The 23,215-nt window shown below is 39.0% G+C and overlaps 1 protein-coding gene across 2 annotated transcripts in view; it reads left to right on the top strand.

Moving 5' to 3' along the window:
• Positions 1 to 23,215, top strand: part of LOC131437249 (rootletin) — a 70,189-nt gene that overhangs the window by 14,835 nt on the left and 32,139 nt on the right. The window contains exon 1 of one of the 2 annotated variants that reach the window (XM_058606476.1): positions 9,934 to 10,692. The exons of the other annotated variant lie outside the window; for it this stretch is intronic. Within the exon in view, the coding sequence (XP_058462459.1) occupies positions 10,072 to 10,692 (621 nt within the window). The 5' untranslated portion in view covers positions 9,934 to 10,071. Of the gene's footprint in view, positions 1 to 9,933; positions 10,693 to 23,215 lie in introns of those variants that run through there. 2 annotated transcript variants of the gene reach the window in all.

The following is a 23,215-nucleotide window of genomic DNA, read 5'->3' as shown; positions in this document are numbered from 1 at the left end:
ATTTAGCTAGCAAATTGTGTGATCCTACTTATGCAAACATCGATCGAAAGTTTAATTTCATCCCGATCCGACTTCCTGGTCCGGAATTACTGCGTGATAAGTGAAAAAAATTTAATTTCATGAGTATTTTTTCACAAGCGATGGCGAAACGAGATGCAAATTTTTATGAAACTTACTGGTAAATTCATCTAATGGATTCTTAGTTAATCGATATATAAACCTACTTTTGGACTACTAGTCCCCGGTTTCCGTTTCCGAAAGCACCGATAATAGTGAATAAATGTTCCAAAAATGGAGCTCACTTCGATTTCTTAGCAATGGTTCCACAAATTTGATTCAAGTTAAAGCTCTCATTGTCTCAAAAGATACTGCCCAATTTCATCCAGATCCGAAACTATATGCCGATGAGTGCGTCAAAACTTTCAAACCGTTATACAAAATGACAATTCAAAACCGGTACGCATCGGCATGTGATGGTACGGAAGAAGAAAAAACCATCGCCTAGCACACAACGTGCTTTGCGCTCTATTTCGTATAGCGTGCAGGGATGCCGCATTTAAATCTCTATTTTTTCTGGAGAAAAATCTGTAAATCTGTATCGGGATATCAAAATTCTGTTTTGAAAATCGGTGTATGAAAATGAACAGAAATTAAAGCGCATCGAAAGGAAAGTTCTTATTCTGCTGAACGATTCAAGAAAATTCGGTTTTCGTGTTTGTAATTTCTCAAAAATAAATTCATTAAAAGTTAAAGATCACATTCGTGAATGGCGTATGAGAATTCAGCTTACTCCCAACAATGAAAGAGCTTGAAGAACAGTTAGACCTTGATCTATTAGACCTTGTTTTAGTAATTCGTGTGAATGTAAAATACAATTACGACATTTCATAGGTTTGCATAATGTCATATATCTTTATCGGGCGAAAGATGGAAACTAAAATGTATCGATTATATGTTCTGCTCAATCAAGTTTATCTGCTGCTGTGTTTATGTTCAGGAATCAGGAATCAGAACAAATTGGCTCAAATGGCACGTTCCCCTTGATATTTGGAGATTTGTGCCTTGCCATCAATTTGTTTTTAGCATCATTTTCCCGATATATAAGAGGGAAGGATTGAAAGGAAATGGTAAGGGTTGGACTAGGAGGATGGGAAAAATTGACGACACAAAAACACATAAAAGCAGAAGTAAATTCTGCACCCATAAGGGATGCCGAACAATCTGCTGAGGATCACATTTAGTGGAAGCAGAAGTAAATTCTGAACCTCTACGAGGTCCCGAACAGTCCGCTGTTAATAAAACCTCCAACCCCCGAGAGGATTTGAAGATCTTACAAAAGCGACACCATTCTGCACTCCCGGAAGAATGCAGAACGATTCGCAGTATATACGAGCAGAAGTAAATTCGGCACCCCCTAAAAGATGCCAAACAATCTGCTAAACCCTATTTAAGGTAAATACAGAAGGGATTCATTCACTCCAGGAAGAACGATGAACCCTTCTGACTATAGCTCCTTACCACATTGGGTAAGAAACGAGAGAATATCCTTCAATTTTAGCTCCGCATACACAGACTCAACCATGTATGGAGAACCAAAAACCCGGATACGTAGCTGCGTCAATGCGGGACAGTTACATATCAGATGATATGAAGTACCATAATCGCATTCACACAAATCACACGAATAATACTCAGCACGTTGAATAGTAGCCATGTGATAATTGAGTTTGCAATGTCCAGTCAGAGCTCTGACCAGAATACTGCAATGATGCTTGGAGAAATGCAGTAGACACTTTGACATTTTCAGATTTAAATCTGGTAGAAATGCTTTTGTCTGAGCGCAAGTTTGCAAGCTGCGCCAGTAGCTGGCATGTTTGGATACAGCCCAAGAACGAATCTTGTGCTTTATCCAACTAGTTGAAAGTGGTAAAGCTGGTTCAGGACCAACGAAATCATTCGTTGCACCAGCTCTAGCCAACTCATCAGCCCATTCATTTCCAGTAATACCAGAATGGCCGGGTACCCATAAGAAGTAAACAGCATTTGAAATGCTGAGGTCTTCAATTTGAGTTCGACATGCGATCACTAGATTCGACCGTGAGTCATTTGAACTGAGTGCTTTTAAGGCTGCCTGACTGTCGGAACAAAAATAAATTCGCTTACCACAGATCCTCTGCTGAAGTGCCGATTGTACTCCACACAGAATCGCGTAGATTTCTGCTTGAAACACAGTACAGTATCTACCAAGTGAATGAGACTGCTCCAGCCTCATTTCACGACAGTAGACACCAGCACCAGCACGACCATTCAACAGAGAACCGTCCGTATAACAAACTATGTGTTCATCAAGTTGTCGTTCCAGACAACCAGACAACCATTCCTCACGAAGAGGATAGCTCACATTGAATGTTTTGAAAGGAAAACTGCATGTGAGAGTTAGGTCACTAGGAGCGAGTAAATACTCATCCCACGTAACCATTTGAGACCACAAGCGAGTGTGGCTGGTAGCATAATCTAATGGGTTACTGTTCCAAAGCCCTGTAACCTTAAGACGATATGCACAAGATAATGCTTCTTGTTTTAGGAACACATGTAGTGGTTTAATGCACAGTAGCGCCTCTAGAGCAGCAGTAGGAGTTGTCGTGAATGCTCCTGTCATCGCCATTAGGACCATCCTTTGGAGATGATTTAGCTTTGACTGAACTGTCGCGACTTCTCCTTTCTGCCACCATACAAGACATCCATATGCTAAAATTGGTCTAACAATAGTTGTGTAGATCCAATGAATATATCTGGGTTTGAGTCCCCATGATTTTCCAAAAGCTCGTCTACATTGGCCGAAAGCCATGCAAGCTCTTTTAATTCTGAAGTCAATGTGAGCAGACCAATTCAGTTTTGAGTCAAGAATAACCCCGACATATTTAACTTGTTCGACCACAGTGACCTCTGAACCAAAGAACTGCAACGGACGAGCTCCTGTGATTATCCTACGATGAGTGAAAAGCACCATTGATGTTTTGCCCGGATTTACAGATAATCCAACCTGACAACACCATTGTTCAACAGATCGCAGGGCTTGCTGCATTAAATCAAAGAGAGTGTTAATGCTTATACCGGTCATCAATATATGATAATCGTCGGCAAAACCATAAGTCGGAAATCCAAGGTTATTAAGTTTCCTTAACAAACCATCAGCGACAAGGTTCCATAAAAGTGGGGATAGTACACCACCTTGAGGACACCCACAGACACTTAGCTTTCTAATCTCTGCTTGCCGAAGCGATGAACAAAGAAGTCGATTGCTAAGCATTGCGTGTATCCAATTTGTGATACTTGAAGGTATGCCATGACCACGGGCTGCTTCCAGAATTGAATTGAAAGACACGTTATCAAAGGCACCTTCAATATCTAGGAAAACTCCCAAGCAAGATTGCTTTTGTGAGAAAGCTTTTTCAATGTTGTACACAACATCATGTAACAGGGTTGTAGTGGACTTTCCACGCTGGTAAGCATGTTGCATTCCATGTAGCGGATGCAGGCCCAAACTAACATTTCTGATATAGTGATCGACTATGCGTTCCACTGTTTTAAGAAGAAATGAGCTTAGACTGATAGGCCTGAAACTCTTCGCTTCCTCATAAGTGTCGCGACCGCCTTTGGGAATAAATTTGACAATTATTTCCTGCCAGGCTCTTGGAATATATCCTGTCGCAAGACTAAAAGTAAGTATTTTCTTCAAAACATGTTTGAAATGTTCATACCCTTTCTGCAGTAACACTGGGAAAACTCCATCCTTTCCAGGAGACTTGTACGGAGCAAAACTCTCAACTGCCCATTTGACCGATTCAATCGTCACAACGCTTCGAGCAAGGGCCCAAGAATCGTAACTACCTGAAAAAGTCTCGGGAAGAGCTGTCGGTGATGGATCCATACATCCTGGAAAGTGAGTGTTAAAAAGATAGTGAAGTACATCACCTTCATCAGACAAGTGTTCACCATCTGAAGTTCTTAAGAAACTGACATTAAAGTCCTTAGACTTCGAAAGTAACTTATCTAATCTGCTAGCCTCGTTGAGACTAGAGACATTTGTGCAGAGGCTTTTCCAACCACTTCGCTCAGACGATCGAAGAGCATTTTTGTAAGCCCTTCGAGCCAACACGAATGCCTCCGACCCATTTCTGCGACGGTGGTTCCAAGCTCTTCTGCATAGTTTCCTTAGTCTAGCAAGTTCAGCATTCCACCAAGGAGTTCCTCTAGTAGCTCGCACAATCCGAAGTGGACAAGCCTCTTCATATGCTGCAACTATGAGTGAGTTTGTCTCGTCGACAACATTTTCCAAATCAATTGGGGTTTCAATTGTTGGTTGGTACCCGTAAAATCTAGTCGCCAAGCCCTCTTCATAGAGGTCCCAGTTTGTAGATTTGGGATTACGATATGTGATAATATCAAATTTAACGTTTGAATGATCAAAGAATATGTACTTATGATCAGACAACGAAGGTTCGAGCTCATCGGAGACGAGCCAATTCACCAACTCATGCGCAATTCTATCAGAGCAGAGAGTTACGTCCAAAACCTCCTCTCTGCCAGATCTCGCAAAAGTTGGACGGTTTCCTGCATTGACTATGTGCAGGTTTGTACTGCTCACAAATTCCATCATATCAGAGCCTCTCGAATTTATATCTGTGCTGCCCCAAATGATATGGTGAGCATTTATGTCACTGCCGATTACAAGCGGTAAATCACTTTTGCAGCAGTATGATACAACCTTTTTGAAGTCATCGCTTGGCGAAGGTTGGTTATGCGGCAAATATGCCGAACAATAGACATATTTCCTGTCTATGCCATCAGTAGTCATACCAACTGTGACAGCACAAATATCCCGAGTTGTGAGCTCCGATATGAGAGAGACATCGAGAGCACTATTTGCAAGTATGCATGCTCGAGGCATTTCACGTGGATTAGTCATTCCGGTCTTGTTAAAGGCAACAAAGACTGGGTTTAACAATTTTCCAACGTAGAAGTTTCCCTTTTGGAAATATGGTTCTTGAACCAAAGCTAAAGAAGCTTTACCTTCTTGCAGAAGTCTGGATAGATTCATAGTTGCTGTACGTTTATGCTGGAGATTGATTTGTGCTACTCTAACCATTATCAATTAAAGTAACGAACACTCCACCTCCAGCACTTACCGTACAACAACTACAAGAAACCAAATATATTGGCTTATAATCGCCTATAGCGAACCATGTAACGATTTTTTTAAATGTTTTAATCATTTAAATCCCACGAGTTGCGAAGAAAGAAGTCGTCCACTGTGCCAGAGCTTCGCTTAACACAGTAAGGGAAAATCCCAAGATATTTCGTTCACGACTGCATTGTTTAACCTCCTGCAGCCATTCAGCCATCGGCACGGAAATACACCTTGACTTAGGAGTTCCTATTTTTGTGGCCTTTTACGACATGGAACAGGAAACCAGTGGATCAATTCTTGGTAAAAAATAATTCCGCCGGATGCCACACGGCTTACCTGTTTGGTGGACTTGTACCACCGGTACAGGTGGACCGTAGCGTTATTCTTAGCCAGTTGGGAAACCGCTACCGACACTACACGGCTATCTAGGCTGCTCAGAGAGGGAAATTGACATTGATGGTCAACTTCCATGGATGGCCGAGCAGCCGACTAATTCATGTGAATGTAAAATACAATTACGACATTTCATAGGTTTGCATAATGTCATATATCTTTATCGGGCGAAAGATGGAAACTAAAATGTATCGATTATATGTTCTGCTCAATCAAGTTTATCTGCTGCTGTGTTTATGTTAGTCATATCCCAGGATAATTGAAGGATAGAACAATTGTAGAAGATTTGCAAGTGCGAATTCTGCCTGAAAAAAAAACCTTTTCAGGCAATCTCGATGAATGATGGGTCAGATTCGACCTTTTGTCTTTTGCGACGTCAACAAATTCAATTCCATTTTGAAAATTGTGCAAAATCGAGGACATGCACAATCGCAAATGTACTCAATACAGTATAACTTTTACAAATGTACAGATATCAAGCAAAGAAACCCAAAAAAAGCGACACTCGGTGGTGGTTTCGAAAATATTTGGCATTAAAAATGCCTTACTCTTCACTATACGGGGCCGGATGTCAATTAAATTTTCAAAAATAGCCGCGTCTAATCTTTTTTCTATCATAATTTTGAACTCTAATAACTCAATCATTTGTTGAAGGATTGATATAATTTTACAACCAATCGATTCGGAAACTTTTAACTTAAACATCTAGGGCAACGTCGTTTCAGTATTTCAATAGCATATTATCGGAAAGTTGGTTAGAAACGAGCTATGCTTTCATAAACCAATCACAGGAGAGAAACTCAAATTCATAAAAAACGTACTCTAAACTTGAGTTACCACCTATCTACTCATTTCTGAGTTAACAGACGACGCTTTCAAAATTTGAGTATTTTTTACTCAAAATATGAAAAAAGAGTTTAACTCTTCTTCTTCTTATTCTTTTCTGGTTGGCGTCACCTCACTTGAGATGACGCCGAATTAATGGCACAGCAACTAAGGCTATATTGCCAGTTAATTTTCGTTTATAGTCCACTTTTCACTGGACCACAAGCGAAAATCTCGCTGTGTGGCTGCGTCGAATCGTCAAAGTACGGCTGAAAATCCATTCTTTCTTGCGAAATACTCAAATTTTCTCCGGACTATCACGATGCAACGTGCTCACCCGTTGAGAGTTTCACCGGAAGTGAGAGTTTAACTCAAAACTTGAGTTCCTTGCATTCAAAATAAAAACATTCTTATTTGTCAATGATTATATACAAAGTCTTTCTTCTTTCTTTTAAATGGAAAGCCCAGAAAAGTAATTCAAAATTGTTTCCTTTTGACCGGTTGGGAGTCGAAATTGAACGATGTTGATATCCTTTTGTTTTACTTCTTACTTAGCATCATTGACACCACAAAATATCTATTGAAAACATCTACGATTGATGATTTATGGAAACGGTAATAAAAAAACGACGTATTCTTGCATTCTTAAATTCGATAAGGATATTCCGAGAATGAAAACTCACTGAACTGCAAGAAGTATTTTTTTACTCAAATGTTTGAAAGCTCAACGCTTGCTCTGTTGTATAAATAAATGCGAGAGAACTCATGGCTTGAGCAAATTTCACTCAAATCCATACTCAAATTTTGACAAATTGTTCCAGTTTATGAATTTGAGTGATCGCAACTCAAATCATCAGCTATGTTCAAAGCGCGTGTAGGCCCACGAATTACCGTAGTTTTAGTTTTAGTTGCTAGCTTAATAATCGTGAAACCGTAAGGCTCTGTTATCAATGCTGTATATTTTTACCAAACAAACGTAATCCACACATCAAAATTATTGGGTCCGTCCGGCGGCAACGGAGGAATGGAGGCAACGGCCGTAAAATAAGCGAAAAACTGTTTGGAGATAATAAATAAATAAATAAATGTTGGCGTGTATGCGAAGCGGAGCGCTGAACTTCCTGATAGCCGCCTGGCACTCAGATTTGGAATCGAAGAACTGCACTTGCTTTCGAAGAAAATGAGGGCCTGCGCATATTTTGCTGTTGTTGTTGAATGTTTACTGACGGAAATCTTTTTTTTTTTGGTTTGCTACATACGTGACTTGAATCAGTTCTTCGAATAGATCTTGAAATCGGATTGACTCGTTGCTACCCGGTTATCTCAGTCGATTCCATCACAGAAGAGAAGGGAATTTTTTCCACCCGATTAGAATTTTTCTTTTGCACGAATGTCATATTTTCCAATCCAGTGTTGCTATGCAATGATTTTTTTTTATAGATTTAATATAGTTGAAACACTGACTCCAAGCGCGAACCAACGTTTTTAATCAGCGGAACGACTTCTAGAAAGATTAAAGTGCAAAGAATCACTCCTATCACGAAAACAAACTCGAAGGTGGGTGTGGCCTTCAGGAATAGAAGCCCTAAATAATTTTTCTTCTTTATCACATGCAAAAGTTTAGCACCTCGCAGGAAATTTGCTGCAACAGCGGTACTATTCAATAGGAGACACAAGCGCCTGCTGAGTCAGAGTCGAAGCCAAGGTTAAATTCTCGATAACCAATGACGGCTCTCAACCGAGGGGTTCACAGTATCAAGTTTCGGACTGCTGCACAAATGCAGCAAATAGCACGCGAAACAAAAAAAAAATTGATATTTCGGAGCACTGAATGCTGGAAGCTTGATAAGTCATATAAAAATATGTTTTCATTCACTTCGGTTTCCAATATTTCATCTACTGCATTTGGCATTGCGCTCATGATTGGGGCAAGTGATAAGCTCTACTAGTTTCATTCAAATTTAGGATTTGTGAATAAACTGGCATTTTTTTAAGGCAATTTTTACCATAAATAGGATTGACAAAAGCCGACGTTAATGTTAGAATGTCATTAAATGTAATAGTTGGTATGTCGAGCGTTGATTCTCGAATAAAGGGTGTTATGACATCGAAGCAAGAGGAACAACGCATCAAAATTCTGCTTACTAATCATGAAAATTCGAACTACTCACCCGTCAAGTGGGCGATTGTGGAATTTGGCCAAATCAACTGTCACCAACACAATATAAGTGTTCGAAGACCGTTTGTCGACAGCCAGAAAGACTGAAGCTACCCGAGTCGTTGGGTTCAAAAGAACCGTCCGTGATGCCGCTAGCAGCCTAGGAGTGTCGTCTACAACCACTCAAAAAATGTGCCATCTTACTAGAATAATGTGACTCCTAAATCTTGATCATAAGCAAAACATGACCGACTTGTACGATTGTGGATATGAAATCTACGATCGCAAGACATGCTTCAAACGGCCTCTTGGACAGAAATATTATACTTCAACTAAATGAGTAAAGGTGGCAGAGATTTTTCAAACGCACTAAGCTGTCAGTTGTCAAACTGGCGTTCTGGCAGCGAAGAAAATGACCAAGCAGGCTGTGCAAAATTTGATGAAGGAAACTTGAAGCTCGAGCCAATTTTTCAAATCTAGTAGCCCGATTAAATACGAAAAATGTTATTTTTAATTCCATGGAAGTCACGTTGCCCAATCTAATGTCGTTTTAGCCTGAGAAAACTGAAACTGACCCAGGGTAGTTTCATCAAAACATTTATTTTCACAAAACTGTGCTGGTTTCGCACTTAGCAGCAAACCTGATAGAAAAACCACGATTTCAGTTAAACAACGTCAAAACTAGGTTCGAAACTGGCTTCAAACGAACGGTTTAACAGCAGTTAGAGTGGAAACTGGGTTAGGTTTGGCATCAGGCGAAAACGACATAATAATCGTTTTCACAGTGATAGATACTTGTTATTATTAATCTGAAAAAAAAATCTACACAAAAACAACACAACGTGTGATTAATATTTCCACTATCAGACCCCTCGAGAAGCGGAACATTTTCAATCAAAATATAATTTATCACAAAAAAACCCGCGTCATTCTGGAGTCAAGCTCTTCAGCACATGTAATCCTTGAAAAGGAACGCATTCCTTCATTAAGTTTCAAAGCTACCTTCAAACCAGTCGTGTTCGTCCGTAGATCTCCAGTTCTTCATAGCTACTCATTTGCAGTAGCGTTCCTGTGAAACTTCTCCTGCCTTAGTTCCACCACGTGACATAGTTGCAATTCCGTAAGAAGCGCAAACAATTGGATTTCGTGTCGTGCAAATGCTTAAAACTTTCTCCGAACAGGACACGTACCAAAACGAAAACAAATTGAAAAACAAGTTTTAAATTATTTTATGGCGAACCTACCTCGAAAGGCGGCGGTCAGCGGAATACTAGCTGCCTCCGGAACCAACGCCAATGCAGTTCGGGAACGCACGTCGTCGTTGTCTTTGGCAGATATCAGTGTCAGATCTCGACGAGGCGTTGATTCGGGCAGTGTTGCTAGTAGCAATCCTCAGGAAAGAGGCTCTGATCCAATTCACCCAATCGCACCTCGACGAGGTACGGCGGCAAATACTCAGCGATCATTGGACCTACTGGAATATTTTGTCGCCCAGGAACGGCGCATGTCGGCCAACGACGATGTGAAGGTGGTGTTCACGGAAATCAGCAAACTATGCTGCGCTACCAAGGTGAACGATAAACAAATTATCTTCTGTAACAACTTCGAGCGGGACGAGCCTCCGACGACGACGACACTGGCTCGGCCAGTTCCTCGTCGTTTTCCAACCGGTTCGGATGGTTGTTTTCGGATAGTGGCAGCGGTTGCGGTCGATAATAGTGATTCGTTGGATTATCTGCAAGTGGCTGATCTGGGTTCTGATCCCATTGCGAGCCAGTGTCGTACTAGTGTCGAAGCTAAGGTGGTGCGGTGGTGCAGCTACGGTGACGCAATTGGCCGTTCGGTGGATTCCGAGTATCCGGCTAGCCGTTCGGTGGCCACCTGGTATAACTGTAGAGACGATTCCGGCCCGAAACTTGTACTGGTGGGTGTGAACGAGCGGGGCAGTGCGGAGCAGATTAGTGACGGCAGACGGCAGCCGCCGCCGGTCCAGGGATTACCGAACGGAACTTACGGACGCGCCACACCCCACAGAGGTGATCATTTTGAGCAGTTCTGTGTCAAGTGTCGAATATATCTGTTGGAAAACTTTCACCAGTTGAAAAACAACTTCGTTATGTCTCGTGTAAGTATGACAGTACTGTGCATGACAGAGAAAAACACGAATGATTGTTTTTTACCCTACTGAATTTGGTCTAGTTTTCACTGACAAATCACGTGTCATTTTGTGCCTATGACTAAAACATTTCTTTTTCTTTTATTCCGAAATATTTTTTCGGCTAAATATTCCCTGTCGATATAAATATTCCAAATTGATCCAAGGATGATGCACATTATCTAAAGATAGACAATCTCCGACTATAACTTGCAATCCACGATTGAAGTTTGATATCCCCTCGTGGAATAACTATAAGCGTTGAAAACTGCAAACAGGGTACAATAAAACCACATTAATACTAAGGGCACGTTCAGGAGTGTTCTAGTTCTAGATGCATAATTTATGTCAGTTTTAAAATTTAAATTTAGAAATTATAACAAAACAAACTGGCAGCCCCAGCAGAGTTTTATCTGTGTTTCAAAAACACAAAAAAAAATAGAACGGCAGAGTATTCCAGTTCAAAATTTAACAATAAAACTGTTCGAATAAATAAAACTAAAACGGCTTGCTGAGGATACGTTTGTTTCAGTTTGCTATATTATATACCACCCATATGAATCTTGCAGCTACTGAATTTGCTCTAAGGGCATATTTAGGAGTGTTCTAGTTCTAGATGCATAATTTATGTCAGTTTTAAAATTTAAATCTAGAAATTATAACAAAATAAGCTGGCAGCCCCAACAGCGTTTTATCTGTGTTTCAAATATAGAAAATATTTTTTTAACCATCTCTAAGAAAATTGATCGAGTCTCGTTTTAGAGTTTTTGAGCACTATTTCCGCTACTTCTGGAACACCAGGGACTTGGAAGCAGTGTAGCCGAAGTCAATTCGTTTAGTAAGTGACTAATATAGCCTATAAAATGTATCAGTTTTGATTCAAATCTAGAAGAATTTTACCCTTTTTTGCTTTTTTCACTAGCAACGTAGGGGACTATAAGACTTTTTTTTATTTTATGAGTGATAAAATTTGACACAAACCCACAGCTATACCCATACAGATAGAGAGCATCGTTATCATGATTTTGTTATAACACTAACAAGTACAAATTGAATAAAAGACTTACAAATTTACATATTTTTTATCTGAAAAATATGGATTAAAATGTGGCAACACGGCATGCTTTACGAAATCGAACAAAGCAAGCTGCAAATGGACCAAAGCCAGTAGTGTTTTCTTTTTCTTTAGTACCAGCACGTATCGACGTGTACCGGTTTTGCATCGTCATTTTGAATAATGATTTGAATGTTTTCACACTCATCGCCCTATAATTTCGGAACCGGAAGTCGGATCTGGATGGAATTGCACAGTATCTTTTAGGATAATGAGAATTTTAATTTGAATCATGGTTCGTGAAAATCGGTTTAACCGTTGATGAGAAATCGACGTGAGTTCCGCGTTTGGAGCTTTTCTCCACTATTATCGGTGTTTTCGGAAGCGGAAACTTGGGGCTAGTAGTCCCAAAGTGTTTTTTTTATATTCACTAGCTAACAAGATCTGCTAACTAGGTGTATTTAGCAGGAAGAAGTTTTATAAAAATGTGCACCTCGTTTCGCCATCGCTTGTGGAAAAATACTCATGAAATTGAATATTTTCACTAATCGTACTGTAATACCGGAACCGGAAGCCGGATCTGAATCGACTTTTCGAGGTCTTTTAAAGGAATTTTAAGACCTTTTTGTCTATTTCTTAGTTTGTTAAAATCGGTTAAGAATGTCACTCAATTTTCTCCGAGATGGCTAAACCGATTTTCATAAATTTAGATTCAAATAAAAAGTCTCATACAATCTCGGAAAACAAAATTGAGTGCGCATTTTTTCATAAATTTTCACATATTTCGTTGTAATTCCGGAACCGGAAGTCGGATCCAAATGAAATTCAGAAAAATTGTATGAGGCATAAGACTTTTTTTTCGAATCTTAGTTTATAAAAATCAGTTCAGCCATCTCTGAGAGAATTGAGTGACGTTATTTGTCACACATACACACACACCCAACATTTTTCTATGTCGACGAACTGAGTCGAATGGTATATGACACTCAGCCCTCCGGGCCTCGGTTTAATTCGGTTTTCACAGCGATTACAAAGCATTTCTATATGACAAAACGATTAAAATGAAAGGTCTCATGGTCCTATATAAAACTTCCAAGCTTCATCCGGCTTCGACTTCCGGTTCCGGAATTAAGAGTGATTAGTGCAAAAAAAAACGATTTTCACAAAATTTTCAAATAATTTTATTCAGACTTTATTTTGATCTGATCTCCGGTTCCAAAGCTACAGGATTAGAGCTGCCAAAAATCAATTTCAACTCTGTTTTTCATAAGTGACCATGCAAACAGGAGCGATTCAATTCTTGATTGCTAAATATACTCTTTTCGGTCATATCGGTTCCCTGCTTCCGATACCGGAAGTACCGGAAATATTTATTACTCTGTGAAACTGTGCTGAAAACTATTCAAAAATTTAGCTCGTTTTCTCGATGACAGTGGTAAGCGTTTTCATATATCGCTTTCTAATTCCACATTGATCCAAGTTTAGATTCCAGTGTCACGGTTCGGCAAATGCTGTCCATATCAATTTGACATATTTATCGACTTCTCAATTATGTTTTCAAGTACTATGATGCACTAGGTGATAGGAGCCGGAACCTCAAGGTTGAAGCTGAACTTTATAAGCTAAAGGATCCGTCTAATTCAAAATACAGATTTGGAGCTACCGTGGTTTTGCTATAAATCAACCTACTTGTAGCTGATGCAACAAATCGCCAACGTTTCATTCTGTACAGTCCTTCGGAATCACGCGGTGGAGGCGAGCTTGCTAATATGTTCACATAACTAGTCAACAAATGAAAGTAACAAAAAAGGTCCACTGGAGCAAAGGTCCTAAATAGATAAGAATTATTTTGAAATACACGATGATTGACTGCCGTTGTGTTCCTGTCGTCCTTGTAAAAACGAATAAATCCTCTAATCTGAGTACCTAAAAAAACTGAAGCTGAATATTGCAGGAATTAGATTGGTGTTACTATCTGAAAGCTTCTCGAGTATTACAATATCAGAATGACGGAGGTAGGTATTTCCGGATGACACTTTTGCATCGATCAACACACGAGATCATATTAGATCTGACTTCTCAGGCCCAAAAAAAAATCGGTGGCGCCATCCTCTGTGAAACACCGGAAACTTACTTCTGAACCCAAATGATTTCGAATCCACTTTCTAGAAGTTGCATGTTATGACATTAAATTACCTGGAAAAGTCAATGATTACATGCATTAGTCAAACCAAACATCACTTAAAATGAAAACACATTACATCTAATCGCTGTTGATAATAAACTTCAACGGGATCATGTGCACTGAACGCGCTACGGCATCCTAGGCACGGCCATATTTTTCACTGCTATTTTCGGAACATCAAAACGGCTTACCTCAGTTGGTTTAGACACGTTCAATCACATCTGCCGTATTTACATTGCACTTTCATTGCAGGTCATTGCAACAGCTTGATAGGGCAATGAGAGAAGAGGACATGCGGTGTATACACAATTGGGCAGTTTTGTGTACATTTTGTTTAGTTCCTTGATGTGAAGCCAACAAATCCGTGACCAGTACGAATCCGTTATCAGAGCATGCGACGGAGGAGTGATTTGGATTGATTCATTTTTTTGCTTCGATGCGATCCCGAAGATGATGCCACCTTTCCGGAACCGATTTTCGAGCATAGTCGAAAGCATATTTCACATTTTTATGGTAATGTGCAAATAGGGCATGGGCAAAATTCGACGACTCGTCGTTTTCGGTCTGCAGAATTTGTTTACTTATGGGCGTTTGCAGTAGTGGAGTTTTGTTGATGGGAAAAAATAACCGTATAAATCACTACTACCAAAGACATCATATTAACAAGATATCCAGCTCTCACATTTCCCGAACAAATCATTGGCAACATCCTTTTTTGCGAACATGGTGCCCTCAGGCGAGCTCGCATCGAATCTCGAACATAGAAGCAGGGGAGAGAAATGTCAAATTCGTGCGCGCCAAAATAGCAGCACTGCGCACCCATGCAATTGACATGATATGTTGAATGTGATGCCGTGCGATGGCGTTGTTGAACTGAAGATTGATTTCGCTCCAAGCTGACAGGGTCTGCTACTACCCTAGTAACGGAAGCGCGTTGCTAGCAAATAATAAAACTTACTACGGCCTACTACGATGGTTGATTGCCGTGTGTCATCATCCACCACCGAGCATGTGGTTGGTACCGGGATAGAATGGATATACAACATAAAAAACACGGTGGCGACGATAGGTAGCAGTTTGAATCGTTCGGATCCATTCTTCAATAATCGATTATTATTATTATTATGATTACACAACATGCAATCATTGGGTTATTATTTCCGCGAGTTACACAATTTCAGAAGCCAGAACAATCGAATCAAATAGAGTTCGGGGATTTTGCTCGATTTGTAAGAAATTGTTTTTCAATACGTTTTACTTTACTATGTGGCCTGTTCAAAACTCACCCGGTACAATAATACGCGGAATATCTCGAGTTATACTAAACGCAACAGGATAATTCTTTCTCCATGCCATCAGTAATATTATCAAAAATTTCTGGTAAAATTTTCAACAGTGCATCATTCCGGTTGGTTCAGGTTCAGAGCTCAGTTCCAGTTCCAGTATCAAGAATTCAGTTCAGTATTGAATCCATTGCGGGACGTTCGCAGAGTCAGTTTCTCTTCAAACAAGATCGATTTCGTCATCCTACTACTGGTCGTTTGCATTGAAGCAAAACACAATGAAAAGTGGAAAACGGTGGGGAATATTGTGCAAAATCAGCCATTCCAATGTCTCCAAACATTACCTAAAGAACTATAAAGATTACTTCTTTGCAAATCGAAGATAAAACCATCAGTTTAGTGCAAATATAGAATAATTTGATTCGCTTTGTGCACTTTTCGCAATGAAAAATTCGCACTAAACGAGTGCGAATAAAGCCAGCATATGGCTGATTCGCGTCCAACAAAATACGCCCAACAGTGTTTAATATCGTAGAGAATTCCTCAGTTTGACCCTTCTGAATGCCAGAGATTAATCCCGTCAGTGTTGATGATTGCCGAAAATTTGACAGAAGCTGCTATATTGCTATCTATATTGTATACAACATTTTCAATCCGGTAGAAGATGCTACAAGAACTCGAGTCTCTCAATTCATGAACCGCGAGAGAATTTTTATACATTCCTTCGCTCCACTTCATACTCTGAGTATTTCACGGCCCTTAAAAAAAATTACAGTCTGATAATGATCGTTGCTGTGTGGAATTTCCCAAGAGAGAATCGCAAGTTGACAATTATCGCAGAAAATCGAGCCATGTGTGGAGCATTCACATACATTTTCATAGACACAACTTATACAAAGATTATATGCACATAGTTAGAATAAGCGGCAATAGTAAAATGATTCTGTCGCAATTATCAACTGCCTGTATAGAATCGGATCGCGAAACGAGAATAAGCGACCGTTTGTTGTTTCAGAGAAGATCCCCACAGCAGCGTGCTAACCTTTGATTCTCAGAAATGTCATCGAGAGAAATTCGCTCTCGCACTGGTGTCGATTCTATGTTAAATGAGCCATGCCGGGTTTTTGTTGTTGCGATGATTTCCAACTCTCTTTGATGGCACTGATTCAATCGTTGAAGAGTTGCCAGTGAACGTTCTTTGATACGATAAAAGCCATCCTTGAATCGCGTACATCATTTTGATAGTTTCTTTTACTGGATTATGCAAATCCGAAACAGAAAGAGGAAACAATGAATTAATGCTTATTCTGTAGTTGATATGTTAGCTACCATGACTGATTTACCTTTCATCCATTACCTTGAACTAATGCGAATATTTACATGAACCTCATTTGTAGGCTGCACTCTCAAACAATTGAAAGAGATATTATGTTATTCCAAGAGATCAACTGACCAAAGATAAACTCAAGATTACAATGTCCCATACGATCCATCGAAAAATATCGGACCAGTAATCGTGAACCAGTGAACTTAGTAATAGTGTAGTTTTGTTGACCCTTCGTAAATAAGCGTCGATAAACATTTGAAAATGACGGTAAAATTCCATAGCAACAATACAAGTTTGGGAAGAAGTAAACATATGTAAACATACCGCACAAAATATGTTGTAACATCCATTCACTTTAATGCATCGTAAGATAAGAATATTGCAAATTGAACAGATTCTTAGCAATAATTCTTATTGATTTTTGTTTTCCTGTTTCAAAAACCACTCGATATGCAGCAACAGACTACGATTTCTATCATATTGCAATTTAAGATTAATTCTACCTAAACGAAAATTGTCATAGTTACGACGCATGTAGCGATTCGACGCTTGTTATTTTGTTTTAAAGAAGAATTGTACTGCAACTGACGGTGAACCGATTTCATCAAGGGGTCCTATTTGAATAGTATATGAAAAATCATAGAGTATTCCATCTTGAGTTTATCTTTGAACTGACTGTTGTTCAACTGTGCTTTAACTGAAAGAGAAACGAATGAAGAAATGATTGCTGCCCGTTCGGTACGTCAGCGAAGCTTGTATGTTTACGGTAGTAGACTAATCGTCAATGTGTGCCACATTCGGTTTCTATTGAATTGAAAGAAGTTTTACTGAACTGGTTAGAGATATTAAAAAACCATTTTACGGTATTTTTTTCGATTAAAAAAAGTTTATTATTCAAATAAAAGTTTCTTTGATGAATTCCTTAGTAATATTAATGAAAACATGAGTTATATGAGAAATGGAAAAGCCCAGTCTAGCTGGAATTCTATTTCTCCTTCTCCAACAGGCATCAAACCTTGTCATATTTTGTACCAACAGATAACATTTATCCAAACGATACATATTACACATTATCGTAAACTAAACCATACCATCTTCTCTAAATATCTTCAATTTACAAACACTCAAATACATTTGAACATTTGATTTTACGTTTCGTCTTAGACTCATCAGTGCGTAGCAGTTTATGTTGAACTGATATTATCTCCATTTCTCCTGTCACTGCTTGATTACGATGTGACTAAATATTAGTCAAGCAGCATAAACATTGAATTAAATTCATTTACACCAATAAACTCCGAAGTCCGATGACTTTTTTCAAAGAAGAATGAACTTTATCAATTTATGTTTATGTAAGTACTCTCATGGAATTATTTTACTTCAACAGGGAATATGAGAATGAGAGAGAAAACAAAAAAGTCGCCTGTCTTCGACTGAGTATACTTCTACATGGTCATAGAGCTATCGAGTATCTCATTTGACAGACGCTTTGACCGTACCGATTACAGTTGACGATGATTTTAGTCAGTCTGTCAAGGTCATTTGACGTGACTGACAATCTGCAACTCTGGTCTCCACTCATCAACCACGAGGCTCTAACCAACGTAATTTACTGAGCCGCCTATCTTGGCAAGATTATGAAATTGACCAAAACGTCACGGAATTCAGTATGGAATTTAAATAACTGTACCGTAAATAGTTTGGAATTTTACGGGCAACTTAATTCCATATGTGATGAAATGTCAATGTAATAAGGTATTTTGTCAAATTACCTCACATGAAAATTAAAATTCGTATTTACTTAACTTAAATTGAAATTAACACACATAACAGTTACACCTGCTGTAAAATTGGTCATTCTAGATGTATATGACAGGCATTATAATTTTACGTGATTTCACAGATTCTCCGCTTTCCGTTAAATACATCTATGGAAAAATGTTCGTTCTTATAATGAATTGAGTCGTATGTGGCATAACGTTACCTGCATATTTCAGCATTCTTATGCTCTGCAGCACAGATTTAGAAGCAAGACCGTTTAGATAACTATCAAACTGTCAATAATAACCGCGCTCTTACCAGCCGCTACCTAATTTTGGATTGAAACCTATCCAAAATCAACTAATATTTAGGTAAATGTAAGATTGCCCAAAGTGTTGTCATGGTAACTTTGGCAATGTTCGCTACCTATTTTTTACGATCGAATCAAAGTTTGAGTAGATAACATCGAACGATTTCTTCTCAAAAAATAAGTAAACTCGATTTTCAGTGCATGCTTTCGGGTAGGGTTAATCATGACAACGACAAAATAACTGCCCGACGGTCTAATTTTAAATAAAAGTTGAAATAATTCACGAGTGGGTCCACAGCCCAAGAGAGTGTAAATGTAAATGGAAATGTAATTCCAAAACTATTCCTTGCTTTGCCTTTTCGAGGATATTCTGTTTCAGGAGCTGCATGAATGGATCAGTGAAGTACTATAGAATAACTTATGCATGGAGTAGTAAAACACGGGAGGTCTCCAATTTTACTGCTAATACTATTAAATATAGCTCAATTCGTATTCCTCTCATTTCTCTATTCAGTGCTGCTTTCACTTGAAAATCTGATGACGTTTCTTGAAAAATACCCAGAATCAATCATTATTTCCGTGCTTCGCATATTCCCTGAATGATCGGAATGTTGAAAAAACAAAAAACGCAAGCCTACTTAGATTTGTTTCTGTGTTACCGCGGAAACACTACACACCAAAATCGTTCTACCTGCACGTATCTCATTGTGCGAGTAGCAGTGTTTTCTGTCAACCGAACCAAACCCAAGTCAAATATATCGAGTAAACATTTTGGGGTGGGATTTCCTATTTACAATATTTTATGAACTTACCGACGACGAACGAAGACAGGCAACTGAACATGTTCGTCCATTCGTTTTAACTCATCGTTATCTGATGAAGGGTTGGAAGTGGTGAATATGGAAATTTGATCGATTAGTTCTGGTTTGTCGCGTGTGTTCCCCCAGCTCCACGGTTGTTTGGTTTGTCATTGTCATGAATTGAGAACACATTTTTGCGAAAAGTTGCCTTGTTTATGATGGCTCCCCAAGTGGCATTTTTGTGGTGTACCTTTCGAATCAGAAAAGCGTTATTCCGACACTGATAAGACGTGCTCCAGAACGCATTGTGCAGCGGCGTTCATTGCGCAAGCTGTACATTATTAATCAGGCAGTGCACAACCGGATTTGGTTACGTGACCTGGCAGTTGTAGGCGCCTCATAGTTGTTTTTTCCCAGTTTTTTCGGGGGAGCAACAAGCGATTAACCCCTCTGAGTACTTGGCGATAGTCAGATCATTGGTTGGATGCATGTACCTTGGCTGTACCCTTTGCCCGTACCGAACCTGTTGATAAGTGGAGCTTTCCGAAAGCAAAACACTTTTGGCAGTTATAACACAATTAAATTTGCGCTTCCTGTCAGAACGCTGTCAGCTCATTTTCTTTTGCTAAACTATGTAGTCGCTTTTCGATACAGCACGCGAATTTTGACGTTACCCATCACAAATGCAAACTGACTTTAACCGCGAACGGAACACCATTAGGAGTCAATTTTAAACGTCCCCACCTCCCACCGGTTACCTTGGCACGAGTCACTGGCGGAATGTACGGTATCGTTCGACCAATATTCACACTGCTACTCCTCGCCATTGTAAATAATAAAGCAATTTTCTACATGCAAACTTTTCACTCCAACAATTTTCCAGTTTCGATCGATTGGGCCTCGTCTAGTTTTCTGCTTGCTTCGTTTCATCGTGAGAAAGGGTACGGCACTGTATCGGTTAAAGGGTATTTGTAGCTATATTCAATCGGAAGGTAGATATAGTCTGGAAACTAGATTCTAATAGTTTCTTAAAGAACTATCTTTTGACGCATTGATCTGAAAATGTTTCAATCCGTATATTGGTGCATAATAGACGATGAAACTTCTGTGCTGGAAGACTTTGAATAGCTTCCCGGAATGTTTTTTTGCACTGCCATGCAACGAAATAGCGTTTCCTGAAGAAAAAAAATGGTTTGACAGGTAATATGCAGCTGTGGTGAAGAGTGCCTAAAGAATCAATTATTACCATTCCTACGCAGCCATGACGCTCCCTCGCTATTCTGGTATGATTTTGCATTTTGTCACTACACCAAAGATGTTTTTAAATGGTATCAACTGCTCGGAGTTGACCCATCGTGCAGTATTGGACTTTTATGAAGAGACAACTCTCTCAATATAAGTAACTAGCTACAGTTATAGGAAAATTTCGAAAATCTTGGACAAAAGCAGCTAATTCGGTAGTCTGCTTAGATTTTAATGACAGGATGAAACTCAAAACTACGTAATTTTTCATGCAGCCCAATTAAGTAACTGTAATTCGTTTTAAGATGACTAATAATGCACAATTGAATGAATAAAAAAGTATTATGTATTGAATTGACAGCAAATTATTCCAAATTTAATCCGTCCAGATTTTGCCGCGAACAAGCCTTAAAACGAATCAAGGATCGCTGAACCGTACGAAAACGATTCAATTCGATCCGGAAAATGATGCAATTCCACCCGAAATCATATTATGTCAACAGGTTCCCAGAAAAATTGATCTTTGCTTCAAATAGAAGAAAATGTCGAAGTGTGCATCGAAATACCTGATTGGGCACGCCGTCTGCGCCTGCGGGAAGCATAATTTTAAACCCAAAAACCACTATCAATGGTGAAATTTACAAAACTGAATGCCTGAGAACTGAAAGCCCACTATTTTTTAGCTAATTTAGCTTCATGTCACTAGTGTAAACGCTTGCGAGGCTTGTATGAGGTCTAAGTCAATGAACAAAAGTGTACGCTCGCATGTGAGATTTATAATATTTAAAGAATCAATAATGGAGAAATTCCGATCGCTCAAATGGATTTTACACGGTGCCCGGGTTATGTTATGTTATTTCAGAGTGTCCGACTCAACAGCTTGAGTGATTTTCTTTCGAGTCCGGCATTCTAATGTTAGAATATCACTCTAAAATACTAAGCTTGTTCATAATGCTGTTTCATTTCATATGGGCTGATCTAGTTTAGATCTACGACTAAAACATGTCAAGCGCAACGCTGAGATCTGGTTCTGTTTTTCGAGCACAAATTTGAAACGGATTTAAAACTACTCGACGAATTTGTTTTTAATTAATGAATATTTTAAACACCATTAGAACACTGTTTGAAACATTGTTTGCGTAAGTGTGTGTGTGACGAAACTTGACAGACGAAATGTCAAAGCGTCGAATGACATTTCAGCAATTGCAATACAAGCACTGAATAATACAGTTTCATTTCAAAGCACTCTAGCACAAAAAATGCATATCGTTCGCGAAATTATGTATTTTATTTGTTTCTGATTTGGAACATCACAGTGAACAGACACTCAGTAGGATGATTTCAATGCGAAGATTTAAAATCTGTTCTACATTTGTCTGTTAATGAATTGGTGTTATGTCAACTCACTGTGATGTTTCAAATCAGAAACAAACAAACACAATGAATGATTTCGAAAACAATATAAAGTTTTGTCACTAACTTCTAGAGAAAATTTTTCGAAAGTAGTGAGCTACAGTGCTTTTAAATAATACTGTATTAGTCGGTGTAAAACACTTCCTGCTTATATTGACAATTTCTGTTATGTCATTCGACGCTTTGACGTTACACTTAGAACTAGATCTAAGCGTTGCGAGTGACATGGTCTAGTCGTAGATCGAAAATAGATCCATCCATACGTAACAAAACAACGTTGCGAACAACCTAAGAGCAAATTCAGCAGCTGCAAGATTCATATGGGTGGTCTATAATGTAAATGAAACTGAAACAAACGTATCCCCAGCAATCCGTTTTAGTTTTATTTATTCGACCAGTTCTACTGTCAAATTTAAAGCTGGTCTACGATGCCGTTTTTTTGTATATTTGAAATACGAGTAAAACACTGCTGGGGCTGCCAGTTTTTCTTGTTTTAACATCCAGATTTAAATTTTGTAACTGGCATGAATTATGCATCTAGAACTAAAACACTACTGAATATGCCCTAAGAAGTATGATAAATCTAGGTTGATTTTTCAACTGGCCGTATGAGCGAGTGACAGTTTCTCTTTGTTCACTTTCTTTCTGATTATTATTACGTGATTATAAAGTTCTTATTGGATTTTACAATACTGTTTGAAAGTCGAAGGTTTGGGGTATTATTTTATACAAAGAGTTGATAGATGACCATGACAACGGCTTGGTAATTAATAGAAAAGAAACAAACAAAGAGAAAATGTCACTTGCTCTTACGGCCTTTTCAAAAATCATTAGGAAATGTATAGATCTATTTTTACAGCAGAAAAAAATACGCTCAACTCACATGCCTACTGCGATTTCCTAGGTTGTACCCAGAAAAGGTCAAACACGGTAATAAACAAGACCTAATACCGCTCTTCAATGTGCCAGCCATTGTAAAGGAAACTTTTCAGACAAACAATCACTATGCTTCCGGTTCTGATTGAAATCTCACACTATTCCTTTATTGCCCTGTCTAAATGTGCTACCCGGAATCGAATTCCGCATTCATGAGTACTGTAGGATTTGTTGGTTTATGT

This window comes from Malaya genurostris, chromosome 1 (genome assembly GCF_030247185.1).
Source record: "Malaya genurostris strain Urasoe2022 chromosome 1, Malgen_1.1, whole genome shotgun sequence".
Lineage (NCBI taxonomy): Eukaryota > Metazoa > Arthropoda > Insecta > Diptera > Culicidae > Malaya > Malaya genurostris.
This window is presented reverse-complemented; position numbering and strand designations above follow the sequence as displayed.